The sequence below is a fragment of the Enhydra lutris genome, unplaced genomic scaffold (assembly GCF_002288905.1).
Source record: "Enhydra lutris kenyoni isolate GAN:26980312 unplaced genomic scaffold, ASM228890v2 scaffoldscaffold44, whole genome shotgun sequence".
Classification (NCBI taxonomy): domain Eukaryota; kingdom Metazoa; phylum Chordata; class Mammalia; order Carnivora; family Mustelidae; genus Enhydra; species Enhydra lutris.
In genome coordinates, this window is record NW_019154128.1 from 6621199 (window position 1) to 6636930 (window position 15732).

General features: G+C 40.9%; 1 protein-coding gene across 1 annotated transcript in view; it reads right to left on the reverse strand.

Moving 5' to 3' along the window:
- The window catches only part of LOC111155881 (solute carrier family 9 member A2), a 104149-nt gene that overhangs the window by 18379 nt on the left and 70038 nt on the right, over nt 1-15732 (reverse strand). Inside the window, exons 6-7 of the mRNA XM_022516332.1 lie at nt 7334-7423; nt 6466-6536 (exon numbers count right to left, since the gene is read on the reverse strand). Coding sequence (XP_022372040.1) covers nt 6466-6536; nt 7334-7423 — 161 coding nt within the window. The remainder of the gene's footprint in view (nt 1-6465; nt 6537-7333; nt 7424-15732) is intronic.

Sequence of the window (15732 nt, forward strand, 5' to 3'; positions counted from 1 at the left end):
GTATGTATGTATGTATGTATGTATGTATGTATGTATTTTGAGTATAATTGACACACAATATGTTATATTAGTTTCAGGTGTACAACCTAGTGAATTGACAGGTTTATAAATTATTGTATTTTTTTGGGAGAAGGAATGAGAGGGGATAGCGATTATACAAGTACTAACATTTACTGACTGAACATTATATGCTAGGTACATTTTATGTGTTATATAACCATCATAACAATTTTACTACATAGGTATTGACAAGAATTTAGAACAGTGTTTTGCATATAGAAATTGCTCAAAAAAATGTTACCTGCTATTTTCATTTGCAATAAATGCTGTCTTAACCTGCCAACCGAAGGAGCTAGAGGAAGGAGAGGAAGATCCAAAGTAACAGACCCACTTTATTCATTTTATTGAAACATCACAGAGGGAATGTGAAAGAAAACTGATGTTTGCCCAGATTTCAAATGCTCTAAGTAAAATTCTTCTTTCTAGGAAGTTGTCTGGCTTTGGTTCTGAGTTCTTCCCACTTCACTCTGAAGATAGACTCTTACCCTGGAAATAAATGACTCTCAGCTTGAGGAAGTTAGGATAATTCTATTCATAAAAGGCAAAGAAAATCCCAAGAAAATGCAGCAGGACCTGGACAGAGAGATTGGATTCCTTTGAAAGTAATCCATCCCAGGATCTTGAGAAAAGTTTCATCCAGGACAATTACTTTGGTACCTGTGGGAGGGGGGGAAGCTTCCCTCTCAACGCCCACTAGGACTAGCAATCTGTGCACCCCAAAGCTCTGGGCTGAAAGTGGAATCCTTCAATACCAACTGCCACTTTGGTCAGCAGTATCAGGAAAAGAAATTTAAAGTCACTGAAAAAAAAATCATTGAAACATGAAGTGTCCCATGTTTGAGACTGAGGACCACAAAATGTGGAAAGTTCCTGTGATTCAAGGGAATCCAAGAAAGGAGAACACAGTAAATCACTGTCATCCTGTCTAATTCTAAAGCACAGTCATTACATTTGTGAATGAAACTTTTGCTACTTCTCTAGTACTAGACATATTATCAGCTGCTTTACTTTAGACTGCCCCCTTTTTCATATAGGACTGTTAACTCTTTAAGAATGCACTCACTAGGCTGCATTAACTGGCTTTTAGTTCATTATATAATAATTGATTAGGTGATTTTTAAGCTCCTGGAGGAAGAAAATCCTGTGAGAGCCAAAGTGCCAAAAAAAAAAAAAAAAAAAAAAAAAAAGAATGGTGTTCTAGCCATTTTGACCTCAAACTGCTTTGCACAGTAATAGGAAGAGATTTATCACAAGAAAGGACCAGGCCACTGGGGATGCACTGAACCCTGCAAACTCCTAAAATAACTGGACTTAACCTGGCAAGCAGATCAGATAGGTCAGGCTTACAGTAGATTGACAGACCTCCAAGAGAATGCAGGAATCTACCACAAAATCAGTAGGGCCAAAATAATGTCTGGTACAGGGAGCAAATTTGGAAGGGTCTCATCCACATGTAATGATCCTCTTATAACTCCTCTCTGAGAACCCAGATATGGAACCTCAACTTTATGGTCAAATAATCTTTGACAAAGCAGGAAAAAATATCCAGTGGAAAAAAGACAGTCTCTTCAATAAATGGTGCTGGAAAAATTGTACAGCTATATACAGAAGAATGAAACTCGACCATTCTCTTACACCATACACCAAGATAAACTCAAAATGGATGAAAGACCTCGACATGAGATAGGAATCCATCAGAATCCTAGAGGAGAACATAGGCAGTAACCTCTTCGACATCGGCCATAGCAACCTCTTTCAAGACATGTCTCCAAAGGCAAAGGAAACAAAAGTGAAAATGAACTTTGGGGACTTCAGCAAGATCAAAAGATTCTGCACAGCAAAGGAAACAGGAGGCAACCCATGGAATGGGTGTTGTGCACAAACGATGAATCTTGGAACACTGCATCAAAAATTAATGATGATTCAGAGTCCATAGTCTCTCATGGTTCACCTCCCCTTCCAATTTCCCTCAACTCCCTTCTCCTCTCCATCTCCCCTTGTCCTTTAGACCCAGTATTCCTTCCACCACGAACACCCTTCCCCCACACACCTGCATGGCTCAGTTGCAGACCCTCCTTTAAGTCCTTCCTCACAAGTCATTTATCAGAAGAGCCTTTCCCTTCCAACCCATTAGAACCACATGCCATCTCCCACCCCCTGAACTTCCTATTCTACCTGCCACATATATTTTTCGCCATAGCAGTTATCATTTTCAAATATGCTATATAATTCCTCTTACTTTCTGTCCCCTAGCACTAAAATGATACATATGGGCAGAGATTTGTTTTGTTTTGTTTTCCATTTTTTTTCCTTTATCACCAATATCTGGCACACTGTAAGCACAGACGGTGGAATGGATCATTTGGTCTCAATTCCTCCCTCTATCCACACCCTCTGCCCTATTACTTGGCCATGTCCTTGCACCATGACCTAGGTGACCTGTGCTATCCTGTTTCCTGTCACTGGCCTTAATAATGTTCCCTGCTCTGGTCAGTGGGCTGTACCAGACATAACAACTGGGGCGGTGGCTTAAAATGGGCTTGTGCTGAGGATTACCTCTTTGGTTTCCACAATTACCATGAGAAGGATATGATTGGAGTGACTCAGTCCCAGGACAAAGGTGAATGCTACACGATGTAGAGTTCAATCCCTCCAGTCACACCAGAGAAGGCCAGCTGGGATCAGCTGACAAAACCAACCAACCCCCAGAAGCATGAGCCAGCCCAGTCCACAGCAGCCCAGCACAGCCCAGAGCCTGGACTCCCAGACTCATGACTCATGTGCTTTAATAACGTGACTGTTGTTTGAGCAGCTGAGTAAAAGGGTGGTTTGTTATGTAACATAATTATGCCAGTAGGTAAGCAAAACTGCATGCAATGAATATTTGTTGAGAAAGAAAGAAACGCATTACGGTGATTACCATAAGCCCAAGGAGGTTTATAGGTACACCTGTGCTACTACGATAGGAACAATGTGAACCCACATTCTTGGTACTGGCCCTTTGTTCTACACTGGAGGGCAATAAATAAATAATTAAGGGGTCATCCTTTTCACTGGCTACTGCATGTAACAGGGACCAAGTTTTTTCTTCTATGTTTATTCTAAATTTCATGTGAGGCTCATTGGGCCAGGACTCCTGGCCACAACACATCTTTTTAAACTTCGGTTACTCTTATTATTATTTTAGCTTTTCACTAGAGAGAAACAAAAGGGAGAATAAGCATTAAGGGCAAAGGCATCTGATTTAACATAGGAACTGTGTGCTTTCTTTGCTTTATTTTCACACCTTTCAGTTCTCTGCCAACCTACACCTAGGAGCACTCTCTCGCCGTCATTAGACTCCTTTTACTGAGTCTGAGAAACTTCCCTCCTCAAAGGTTTAAGACTTGCCCTTTCTCAAAGGATCAGCTGCCTCACAAATTCTCTGGCAAGATGACTAGAAATCCACAGCCTTAAGGATTCCAGAGGAAATGGAAAGATACCCAACATACCTACAACAATCCACTTCTTTATATATGACCTTTAGTAACATCAACAATTATGTACATACCAGAGATAGGATCTGAGCAGAGCTGATTTTGAGAATGACCTGCGTCAGCACCAGATTCCTCCATACCCACACACACTTCCCTGCTCTACCTGTGACATCCAGTACACTTGACAAATCCAGGGAATTATGCTGAAATTTACCTGGAGACTGTCATGCACGGAAATATACAGGGGTTGAAAGAAAGACGTACACTGCAGAGGAAACCCGGACACATGGAGCTATAGTACCTTTCAGACATGAAATCAGAGTTGGCTCTGCCATCTTTAGTATTTATAGTCTAATTAGCCTGGCAGCCTGTAGATGTTGGCCTGGAACAGACTCACGTACACCAGAGACAGAGTATCTCTGCCTGAAAGAAAGGATGCAGCCAGACTTTCTCTGACGTTCCTTTACCTGAGGTTCCAGACCAAATCTCCATGACCACAGGGTCCACCGCTTCCTCCTAACACTGCCCCCAGGGATGTTGACCTGATTCCTGCTCACATCTTTGTCCCCATTTGGGAGGCAGAGGCGTGGAATACATCCTTACCCTAATTTTCCCTTTGGAAAGGAACCAACTGTCCTGGGTGACAACTTTCGCCTGCTCCTCCAGGGAAGGACATGGGATGCTGGAGGAGTGAGAAAAGTGATCAAGTGATCGGGTGAAAGGGAGGAGGCAGGTGGAAAACAGACCTGGCTGAGGAAGAAAAAAAAAACAAAAACAAAAACAAAAAAACAACAAAAAAAAACAGAGGAAGAGAAGCAGAAAAGTCTGATTTGCTGGCTTGGCAAAGACAAGGATCTGTCTTTGTTAGGAAGGTCCCAGGCACATAAAGCAGGGTAGTGCATAGAAAGTCACAGCACCGATGCGTAGGGTTCTCTCATCTACCCCCTGCCTGCAAAAATGTGACTCCTGCCCAGGACAAATGGTCATTTCCCCCCCCATATTTTAACAGTGGAGATTATAGTTTGCTTTAGTACTTTGTGCCCCCTCATAGTTCACTGGTTGTTCTCTCCATACAAATAAACTATGTTTCCTTTGCTTACAGAGTAAGGCTCAGTCTGTGAGGCTTTTCTCCATTAGTAACCAGTATGGTCAGGTTTGTCAAGGGTGTTTTAGCACTTAGAGTCTCTGTAACTCATCCTACTACTTCATGACAGCACTCACTCACTCACACACACACCCATTTGCTGTGTGACTGTTTTGTTGCCTTTATTATATCGCAAAATTTTAAAGTCCTGAGTTCATGGATTATACTTCTGCTATAATCCGGTATCATGTCAGAACACGTGAACAAACAATAAGCACTCAAAAACTCCCTGATGTTAAATTACATAAATTGGCAGCTTGGTTAACTTCATGTAAATTAGCCGGGGGGGTGGGGGAGGGCGTCTATTCGTAAGTTGGGAAAGCAAAGGCAAGAAGGTAAGAGGAATCTACCAAAATATAGTTTAAAGCTGTTGTCTGTCTCCTTCAAAAAGCTTTCCTAACCAGTGATGTGAGGATAAATGTTCACAAATCATTTTATGAGGGAAAAAATGGGCCCTGGTTTATAGTATTTGTCAGTTCCTCCGCATACGACCCCCGGGGCTGACTCCGGCTACCTGTGTGGATGGCACTGAATGTGAAGTCAGGAGGAGAGGGACACGGTCAGCTTCTGGTGGTCGGGTGAGCTGGTTCCTGAGTTCCCAACTCTGGTTCCGTGGTCCCCAACTCTGCTGTCAGAATTAATCCCGGAAGTCTGTTTTTCAGTTTATACGAAAGCATGTGCCAAATTCTGCCTGCCTAGTGTACCTTGTCCATTTCAACTACAGGATCCTTGAAGAGGGGCGCCTGGGTGGTGCAGTGGGTTAAGTGTCTGACTCTTGGTTTTGGCTCAGGTGAGGATCTTGTGGTCTTGTGATCGAGCCCCGCATGGAGCTCTGTGCTCAGTGCAGAGTCTGCCTGAGATTCTTTCTCTCTCCCTCTGCCCCTCCCCATGCTCACTCATGTGTTCTCTCTCTCTAAGAAATAAAATCTTAAAAAAAAAAAAAAAAAGAAATTTGAAGGGAGACATCACAAAGCCTTTAAAAGTTAAAGGAAAAAAAACAGAAATAGACACATTTATATAAGCACACATAATCTTTCATAGAAGTGCAGCTTTAAAAATATTTACTTCTAAAAAAAATTTGTCACTTCTATTTGTTACAATACCTGTACTTAAAGTTTGTTTGTAAAATATATGTTAGTCTAATTATATCATCAGGTGTTATGAGACTCTGCATTTGACAAAGCCCCTCAACATATGCAGGACCACAAACAGTAATGGAACCCTCAGTTTTTCACCAAATAGGATGTATATCCCAGCCTCCCTTGTGGTGAGAAATGCCCGCATGACTGAGTGCCTGCCACAGAAGGGCCAGGCCATGTGTGTAACTGGAAGAACTGTGTGAAAGCTTCCAGTAACTCCAGTTAGGAGGAAACCAGTAGTACATATTCTTTGTCTCTTCGTTTTCTTTCTTCCTACATGCAGCCTGGAATGTGTGCATGATGGCTAACGCTGGAGCTGCCATTCTGGTCCAAGAGACAACCTTGAAAATGGAAAATGTTTGCAGATTCACCAGGACAGAAGCATCCTGGGATGCTGAGAAGTACGTGGAGCAGAGCTCACCTATTACACCTACATTGCCTACAGAGGTCTGGCTTTTTACAGAAGAGCAAGATAAGCTTCTATTTTGCTCTGGGTTTCTGTGATTGCTGAACTTTATCTCAAAGGACATACTATGGCACAATGCAGGATAGACTTGCAGCTCTGAAAAATAACACAGGTCAGTAAGTCCTGCCTCCAGAGTGAGCCAGAGCCCCTTCATAATATAATGGCGTAAGACCTTCTTACTTGTCTCTCCAGAAGTTGTGACCCCAGTGTCCACAAACATCTTCAATCCCTGTCTTCACATGATCGAAAAACTGAAACAGAAAAAGTAGGCTACTGATTTTTACCTGAAATGAGTAATTTACACTCTACGTATATCACGCCTAAACTTCAAAGACCCTGACCGTTTTTGCTTTTCTTCTGTTCTTGGGTTTTTGTTTGTTTGTTCTGTTTTGTTTTCACGAGAAGCAATGAAACAATGATTCCTCTGCAAATACATTAATTTTACTATATCAATAATAGACAATTCTCGGGTTATTTTTCTCATCATAATAGTCTGTTCATAATTTTTGAAAATATGAAATATGGTGATAATTTTTGAATAGAAACATTCTCAGACTGAAGGAAGTAACAAGAGGGATTCCTTGTTGCTGAGGCACTTGGGTGACTTAATTGGTTGAGCATCCAGCTCTTGGTTTCCACTCAGGTCTGATTAGGTCGTGATCTCAGGGTCATGGATCAAGCCCCAAGCTGGGCTCTGCACGCAGTGCAGAGTGTGCTTTGGGATTCTCTCTATCCCTGCCCTTTTGCCCCTCCTCCTGGTCATGCTGTCTCATTCTCTCTCTAAAATAAATTCTTAAAAAAAAAAAAAAAAAAAGAGAGAGATTCCTTGTTCTCCCATTCCCAGGAGGTCTAGCAGGTTAATTTGGAGAAGCCACTATGGGGCTGTGCTCACATCCCCAACTCATGCCCTCTTTGGCCCTCTCTCCCTTTTACCCTCTGCCATTTCTCTGTCCTTCCAAGAAATGAGCACCAGAATGCCAAGCTGTCGACTGAACCCAACAAGTTTTTCTTTTATCATTTAAATCATGATTACTACACTAACACTTACCCTGCAATGGATTTCTTCACTGACAGCTTGTTGTTTCTTATTAGACCTCTTAACATCGAGAAATTCCACCAGTGGTCGGATAGTAATTCCCTGCACAGGGAGGAAAAAAAGTGTATCTTCTTATAAAGTTAAGTGAAAAATTTAAGAATAACTTTTATTCTTCCAAGCTTTGATAACCAACAAAAGATATCCTCTTCTCAAGATTTAATACAGTATATGTAATATTTCATTCATTTTTCCTCCTTTCCAATAACTGGCATATTTTCAAAGGGCCATGTCCCAACACGTGCTATTAGAAACCAAACAATGGATAGTGTTCAAGAAATTGCAAACTAATTCTAAATAATTCTAAGAAAGAGAGAAAGAAAGAAATTCCAAGAATTAATAAAGTATTATCCAAGTCAAAGGAACCACCTACTTGCATTATCCACAGGAAACTTTTCAATAATTCTTACATTCATTAATTTATTAAAACCATTTTCATGGTACTTTTGTGGCACACGTGTTAGGGTCTTGGCATATGGGATACAAAGATAAATAGTTAAGGCCCTCAGTGGTAGGACTTTGTAGTTTTAAAGGGAGAAGGATAGGCCAAAAACAGTTACAGAATACACGAAAGGAAGAATGAGAGATACACAGGAAGTCAGCCCAGAAAGGCCTCATAGAGAGGGAGAAATGAACATGGCGGAAGCATATCATAGCAGGGATCAACCACGAGTAAAGAACCAGCAGTGAGAAAGGGTACGGAGGGTTTTGGGCATATTTGTCAACTTGGAAAATGGAGAACCTTAGCTATTTAGTAACCTAAGAAGGAAAATTTCCTTAACATGATAAAAAAGACATCTGCCAGAAATCTACAGTGAACATCTGACTTAATAATTAAACATTAAAAGCCTTTCCATTAGAACTGGAAATAACACAAGGATACTCTTTATCTGCTATATGACACAGTTCTGCATGTCCCAATCAGTTAAATAAGAGACAGAGAGGTAGAAGTGTAGATACTAAAATTGAAATAATGAGATTTTTGTTGCTCATGAGTGATCTAGTTTTTGTACTAAAATATCTAAGATAATCCCTTTTTCATTTAAAAATATCAAGAAAGTTTAATAAAGTGATTAGATATAATGTCAACTTAATTTTAAAAAAGAAAGAGAATAAACACCTACATGAGAGGAAAAATATATTAGTGTGTACTAATATATAATAAGATATAAAATATATATACTATACACACATTAAATATATATACTTATATACTCTATCCATGTATATCTATAATATATAACCCATGTACATATAATATGTAATCCATGTATATATAATATATGATATATGATATCAGTATATATGATATACAATATATAATATACAATAAACTTATACACTCTATCCATGTACATATAATATACAATAATACACATATATATAACACACATAATGCACAATATATAATATATAATTCTATCATGAAATGCATAAAACCTTCACAAGAAGAACTATAATGGGATTCCATAACAATATTATGTTAACAATTTTATCTCAGTACACGCAGTACAATTTTAATACCTTATTCCAAAAGGATTTTTATTAACAGAACTTGAGAGGTCAACTCTATATTAGTCAGGAAAATTTAGGAAAGGAAGAATTATAGTAGAACTTAGATATCAAAACAAACAATCAGCTAATATACTTAAAATTACGAGACACGAGCACTAAAATAGGCCAAGGGAGGAGGGGGTGAGAACATGGGGCCAAGAAGTTCCCAATAGTCCTGCATGGCAGGCAGATGGCTGGCCCTTCTTGGCGTGGGGAGCACATGCGTGGGGGTGGTAAGAAGATTGGGGGCAGTGGGGAAGGGATGGGTATACTGAGATATGTTCCCTGCCACCCATTTGATTTCGTCTCGCTTTTCTGCATGCCTTTATTTGAAAATGCTTTTGATAATATAAACTGTGACACACACATTCACTTTTTAAAGGTGGTCATTCACTGTTCCATCAATCCCGCTTTGGGCATTTTTTAAGCTTAACTTCAACTTTCTGGAGTGTGAACCGATTTTGACCAAATTTGGCAGAAGACACATCTTATGTCCTATGGGCCTTTTAGTCCGTCACTTTGAAATCACACAGGAGGTAATAAACAGTTTTCTAATCAACATGTATCCTGTAGTTTTTAACTTATGTAAATGAAAATGGGTGTAAACATTGTTTACAGTGATGGGTGATTCCACTGAACGCCAGATTCCATTAAGCCTCAGATTTAACAAGCGCTCCAGGAAAAAAAAAAAAAAAAAAAAAAAGGCAACAAAATCAGTGCAATGTTCTAAGGACGCTAACTGTTGTTTTGCATTTTTTTTTTTTTCCCTATCAGTATCCTTTAGTAAGAACAAAAATGTGAGGGCCCAGCAGTTGTAAATACAGGACTTAAAATAAAAACAGGACACATGCCCTAGTACAGATGTTGACTGCTTCCCCTGGACAGATAATCTAAAAGCTAGTGCACTGTCATAAATAAAAACTGATCAGCTACAGAAGCAAGCATGGCCTGGTTCCTAGCGCGACTCCCGTTTCTAAAAATACCGCATAGTGTAGTTTATAACTAATAAAATGTATTGGTTATATGCAACGGGTCATGGACACTGTCTTTGAACAACCTCTACTTAAACAGCTGCCTTCAGAGTCCCCTACTTGCTCTTTGAAGCATTTGCAGTTGTCATGTCATGTCAACAGGAATGATTTGATGGGTTCCTCTCCCTCCCTTCTTCCTTCCTTCCTCAATCCATCTATTTTGGAGACAGAGTACGTGGCGAATGTCATATTAAGTTCCCCAAGCTGGACGCTATCCTCTAGGAGCCCTGGTTTTTGGGTTGGGAGAAATAAAGGAAAAACACAAACAAAAACAAAAAACAACAGCTAACCTTTGAGAAGGCACCTTAATTTAACCACATTGCAAAATTTCCAGTTTAGGTCACTAAAAGGAAAGGGAAAGCAACCTGATAAGCCTTAGAAAAATAGCTTGTTACCATCTGTGTAGGTTAAAACAATAAAGAAATGCCTTGGTTTTCCAACAAACCACCGAAAACCATGTTTGCAAAGGACAAGCGACAGGTTCACCCATTCACTTTGGCTTTGGCACGATGCGCACAATACCTCGGGGCCAGACCTGATAGAAGGGAATGGTTTAACAGCAGGCATGAACAGGAGGACAGCCAGGTGAGCTCTGTTTTTTCCACCTTGTGCCACCTCTGTCTCCACCTGCCCTGCGTGCTTTTGCTCCCAGGAACATGAAGCACCAAAAAAAAACAACTGCTGTCTGACAAAGTCATGAGCGTTCTTTTGGTTTGAGCTTTTGGAAGAAAATGATTTCTTGTTTGTTTGTTTTTTTTTTTAATTAAAATTTACACAGAGATGGGAGGAGCTGCTTTACATTTCTCTGCTGATTAAGTAGGCAATGTCCAGAAAAATGTATAGAAACTCACTAACAACAACAAGAAAAAAAAAATGTCACTCTCATTGCTCTGTTATCCCATATCCTCTATAAAGCCTCACTCCCGTTACAAACTTGATCACAGAGATCATGGGCCCAGCTGCCTGTGCGATGTGTAGCTTTGAATGGGTAAGTGGTCAAGAACCATAAAAGTGTTCTCGGTGGTGCTCACCCTCTTCATGCCACAGTCTCCTGGCTCTGTGTATCTTTCTTTCCAGACTTAACCACACTGCACAGCAACTGGCTGTCAGACGTCCATCTCTTCCCCTAAATCACGTCTCTCTCTTCACTATGCTATCAGTGTTTCTCTCTACCGTCCCACCAGCATTTGGGCACGCTGCTATGGCTCCCATCTTTGAAAAACAAACAAAAACCCTCCTCTGGCACACATTCCCCTCCCACTCTCACCCCTTTCCTCTCCCAGGCCTCAGCAGACTTGCCTCCTTCTCCCCATCTCGTCTCTATCCTTCTCCCTGGAATCCACGTGATTAGAGTTCCCATGCCCCCTGACCCAGTGCTCTTGTGAGTAGGTCCACTCATCAGGGACTTGCTGCATCCAATAGTCCGCTCTCTGCTCCCACCTTGCCTGACTACACACCACATTTGTCACCGTTGCTAGAACCGTCTCCTTCCTCGATACTTTCTTCACTTGTGTGGATGAGCCCCTCTTGATGTTTCTCCTATTTTACTATTCACCTTTTTCATTCTCCTTGGCTGGATCCTGAACACTTCTTGGATGTCTTGGTATTGGCATGCCTCCTCTATACTCTCCCTGTGCTCAAATTTCTACTTCCCATTCTGGCTTCTCCCATAAATTCTAGACCCATACATACAATTGCCTAGTCAATATCTCCATGTGGATGTCTAATAGGTAATAGGCCTGTACAAGATATATGTGACCAAAACCAAACACCTGATTCCCCATCCTTCAAACCCAATACTCCCCTAATACTAAATTAAACATCACCTTCTTTTACCTACTTGCTCGGTCACAAACCCTTGCAACTAAAATAGTGCTTTCTCTCAGATTCTAAATTATCCATCTATATTTTTTTAATCTTAAAAATCTTAATCATCTTGCTCATTTTATTGTAGGACCAGAATGAACTTTTGCGAATTCATTTGCTTAGTAATGGTATATGTTAATTAAATAGAGGAATGTGTCATTGTTGCACTATATATGTATCTTAAACATGACCATTCCTTTAAACAAACTAAAGTACAATGTCTATAAAATAGTTGGCATCATCGCCCCAGTTCAACAGGCTGAGTCAGCAGACGTTATTTTTTTTAATTTTTATTATTTATTGGTGGAGAGGGGCAGAGGAGAGGGAGAGAGGAATCTTAAGCAGGCTCCACACCTAGCGCAGAGCCCCACATAGGGCTCGAACTCATAACCTTGAGATATGACCTGAGCTGAAATCAAGAGTCGGATGTTTCACCGACTGAGCCACCCAGATGCCCCCAGAGGAATTTGATTATTGGGAAAGGCCAATCCACCCTGAGTCCTGAGGGTCCCACACACTCTTCCAGGGGGTGCCCATGATGCAGGGCCTCAACCACCTTTACCCAGGCCATTTCCAGGGCTGCATTTGCAACAAGTGGCATCGGGAGATGAGGCAATGTCACCCTCAAGACAAAGAGAGATAGATCCTCCCGCTCAGTGCCTGTATCCTGGAATGCAACCCACTGCATGCATGGACATCTATCCTGGGTCCTCCGTGGGGGAACCTGGGGTGCTTGGAATGCTGACACAAGTGAACGCAAAGCTCAGGCTACTACTTTGGCCATGAGTAATAAAGCCCTTTGTCCATGAAGCAGGGGTCAGGCATCTTTGCAAGCATCCTTGGAAATTCTACAGCCAAGTTAAACTTGTTAACTTGCAAATAAGGTAAAATCCCAGATGCTTCCCATTTCTGGACAATGACTCACGATAGACACGACATGGATCTGCAGTGGAGGCACAAAGAGATTGTCCTGTCATGAATTCCAGTTAACCTTGCTACCTGATGGGCTTTAGATAACCACTGAATGGATTTTCAGAATTCAGAGGGTCTGCTCTATAATAAATAATAAATAATAACCAGATTGTTAGATTGTTCTGCAATCATTTTTCTTTTCAAGGAAAAGAAACATACATTGAAGGGCATTGTTTTTCTTTCTTCTACTACTTTTTACTTAATGTCATAATTAAAACATAGCAAATCATCAGGTTAAATCATCAAATACTATGTTTATATACCAATTTCCTCTCTACTGCCTGGGAGGGAGGTACCATTTTCTGGATCCACAGAAGCTCACAGAGGCTGTTCTGGACAATAACTATCAGAATATCAGCCAGAATCTCAGCCCAGGACAGCTTTACTCCAGTGTCTGTGCTTTCTATTAGGTACTCTACCTCACCCCCAATCTTGAATATAATTTTATTTTATTTTTTTAAGATTTTATTTATTTATTTTTCAGAGAGATAGAGAGAGTACAGGCAGGCAGAGTGGCAGGCAGAGGCAGAGGGAGAAGCAGGCTCCCTGCAGAGCAAGGAGGCTGATGTGGGACTCGATCCCAGGATGTTCGGATCATGACCTGAGCCGAAGGCAGCCGCTTAACCGACTGAGCCACCCAGCTATCCCTTGAATATAATTTTAAAATGAGAGCTTATGTTTTATGTAACATTACCAAACTTATCTAAAAGAAAATGAATTCACATGCCCAAGGAATCAGAATCATTTACTCATTCATTATTCCACAAGCAAGACTGTATTCTGCTAACATGTTAGTATGTTTCATCAAGAGGCTACTTTCTTAATTATCAGCATGATTCAAGGAATGTTAAAATTCTCATTATAAGTCTAGGTTTCCAATGATAAACTATATGTCACATGGAATGCTATTTTAGAAGATAGTACTAACTCAAAAGTATTAGGGATAAGAGAGTTCATTGTACAAGAAATACTGAAATAAGGGGAAAAGACATTTAGACATTTAATGATAGATCCATCAACACAAAAGCTGCCACTTGAAAAAGAATGCGTAGCCCTTAATCAGAAGACAAAATGTTATGCATAGATTATGATTAATTATTTCTACTCTGTTCATAACCCATTAAGTATTTTCTTTCAGGCTTCTTTCCCTGTGTTCCTTAATTATTGATGTATTCTGGAAAAAAATATCCTTCCTGAAGGGAGTGTGTGTGTGCGTTTGTGTGGGTGTGCACGTGTGTATTCATAACCCAGAGTCTCATAAGAGTCAGATTAGTCTCCAATCTATGCCCACAAAAGGGTGGGACAGACAACAGCGACAGGAAGATTACAGTATGAATGGAACTACAGAAATTCCTCTTCCCCGCAGGCATCAGAGAGAGCTTCGCCAGGTTATCCTTAAACCTAATCAAAAAAGAAGACCACCCAGGGGGTATGGTTACACATTCTGAATACTGACCCCCCCCCAAAATCTCTGAAGGGTTAATATGATATGCTTATAATACCAAATATAGCCAATAAGTCTAAGTTACTCTGTTTGCGGCTTCTGTCTTTTTTCATTTGTCATATCAAAAATTCTGTTAAATATTGCTATACACGCTATTCATTCCAAGTGGGTGTGTAGGCTTTGAAATGGGGAATCCAAATTTCACCGATATCTTTTGGTCACTTTACAATTCCCAAAAGCCAAGATAGGAGTATAATAAAGAGACTCTGTATTAATCACCTATGCACACATTCGTTGAGTAATAGTATACCTTTCTGCAATACTTTCCTTTTTCCTATGCTATGTTTCATCTGATTGTAGAAACGTAATTTTCTGTCTGTTGAATATACTAACTGAAAAATTTGAGCTTGTCTTTTGTACGTCCTCTCCTGAATTACATCTTCCTATTTAGTCATTTTTACTGGGTTTTACAAATGCATGTGTCCATGAGGTTGGGGGGAGGGGGTTACTTCTGCCTGGCAGATACACTTGGGTGGAAAATGGCCGCTGATATATTCATCTCCAAATGACCCAGTTCCTAGTTACACTAGACCGACACGGTTCTATTTTTGTATTTGACACCTTCAGTTCTGAGAGCACGGAGGAGTCCAGGGCACTGACTAAACCTTGGCAGGGCTCGTGGGGAGTGCTAAAGGACAGGGCAGCTGGCCTAGGAGAAGCGGTTGAGTTACTCACCCCCACCTGACTTTTCCCCTCAAGCCTGATGCCCTAGGATGCTCCTGAGAGATTAAAAGGCTTGAGGCAAAATGGATTCAATGTGCCATTTTGCCTCAGGTGAAGTGTGGGAGTAGCAAATTGGATGACTTTTTACAAGGATCCTATAAACACTCTAGTAAAAAGACAAAGACAAGGGCATTCACTTCTCCTCTACACCCAGGTATCTCCCAAAATATAAGAAGTACATGGGATATTTGAACCCAAACTAGCATGTATTACTTTAACTGAAGCTATTACTAACCACGACCTGGTCAACAATGTCTTCTGAGTGAAGTTAACGGAGGTCAGTCGGTCTCAGCTGGTCTGTGGGTCAGAGTCCTAGGCTCAAGTTCAGCTTCTGTCACTCACTTACGTGTACCCTTGGGTCTGTCTCCTTTCTCTGTTCCAGCCTCATGGGGCTCATTCTCAAAGGTGTTCTGTGAGGATGAAATGAGATAACACATACAGAAGAGGTCTTGTCCGAATGCCTGACACAAGATAGCCATCACTGATGAGTACCAGCAGCAGGAAGGTGCTGGTGACAGAGACGACAACAGTAAGTGGCCACTTCTTGACTTAGGACAGGGGCTCCCGAGGCGTTCTTCTCCTGGATTCCTCACACAGGACAACCCACTATCCCCAGCCCTGGGAGGTGTCAATGGATGAAGGATGAACTGCTTTTTGGGGAACTGATCAGCGGAAGGAGAAGGAGCACAGTGAGTTACAATATT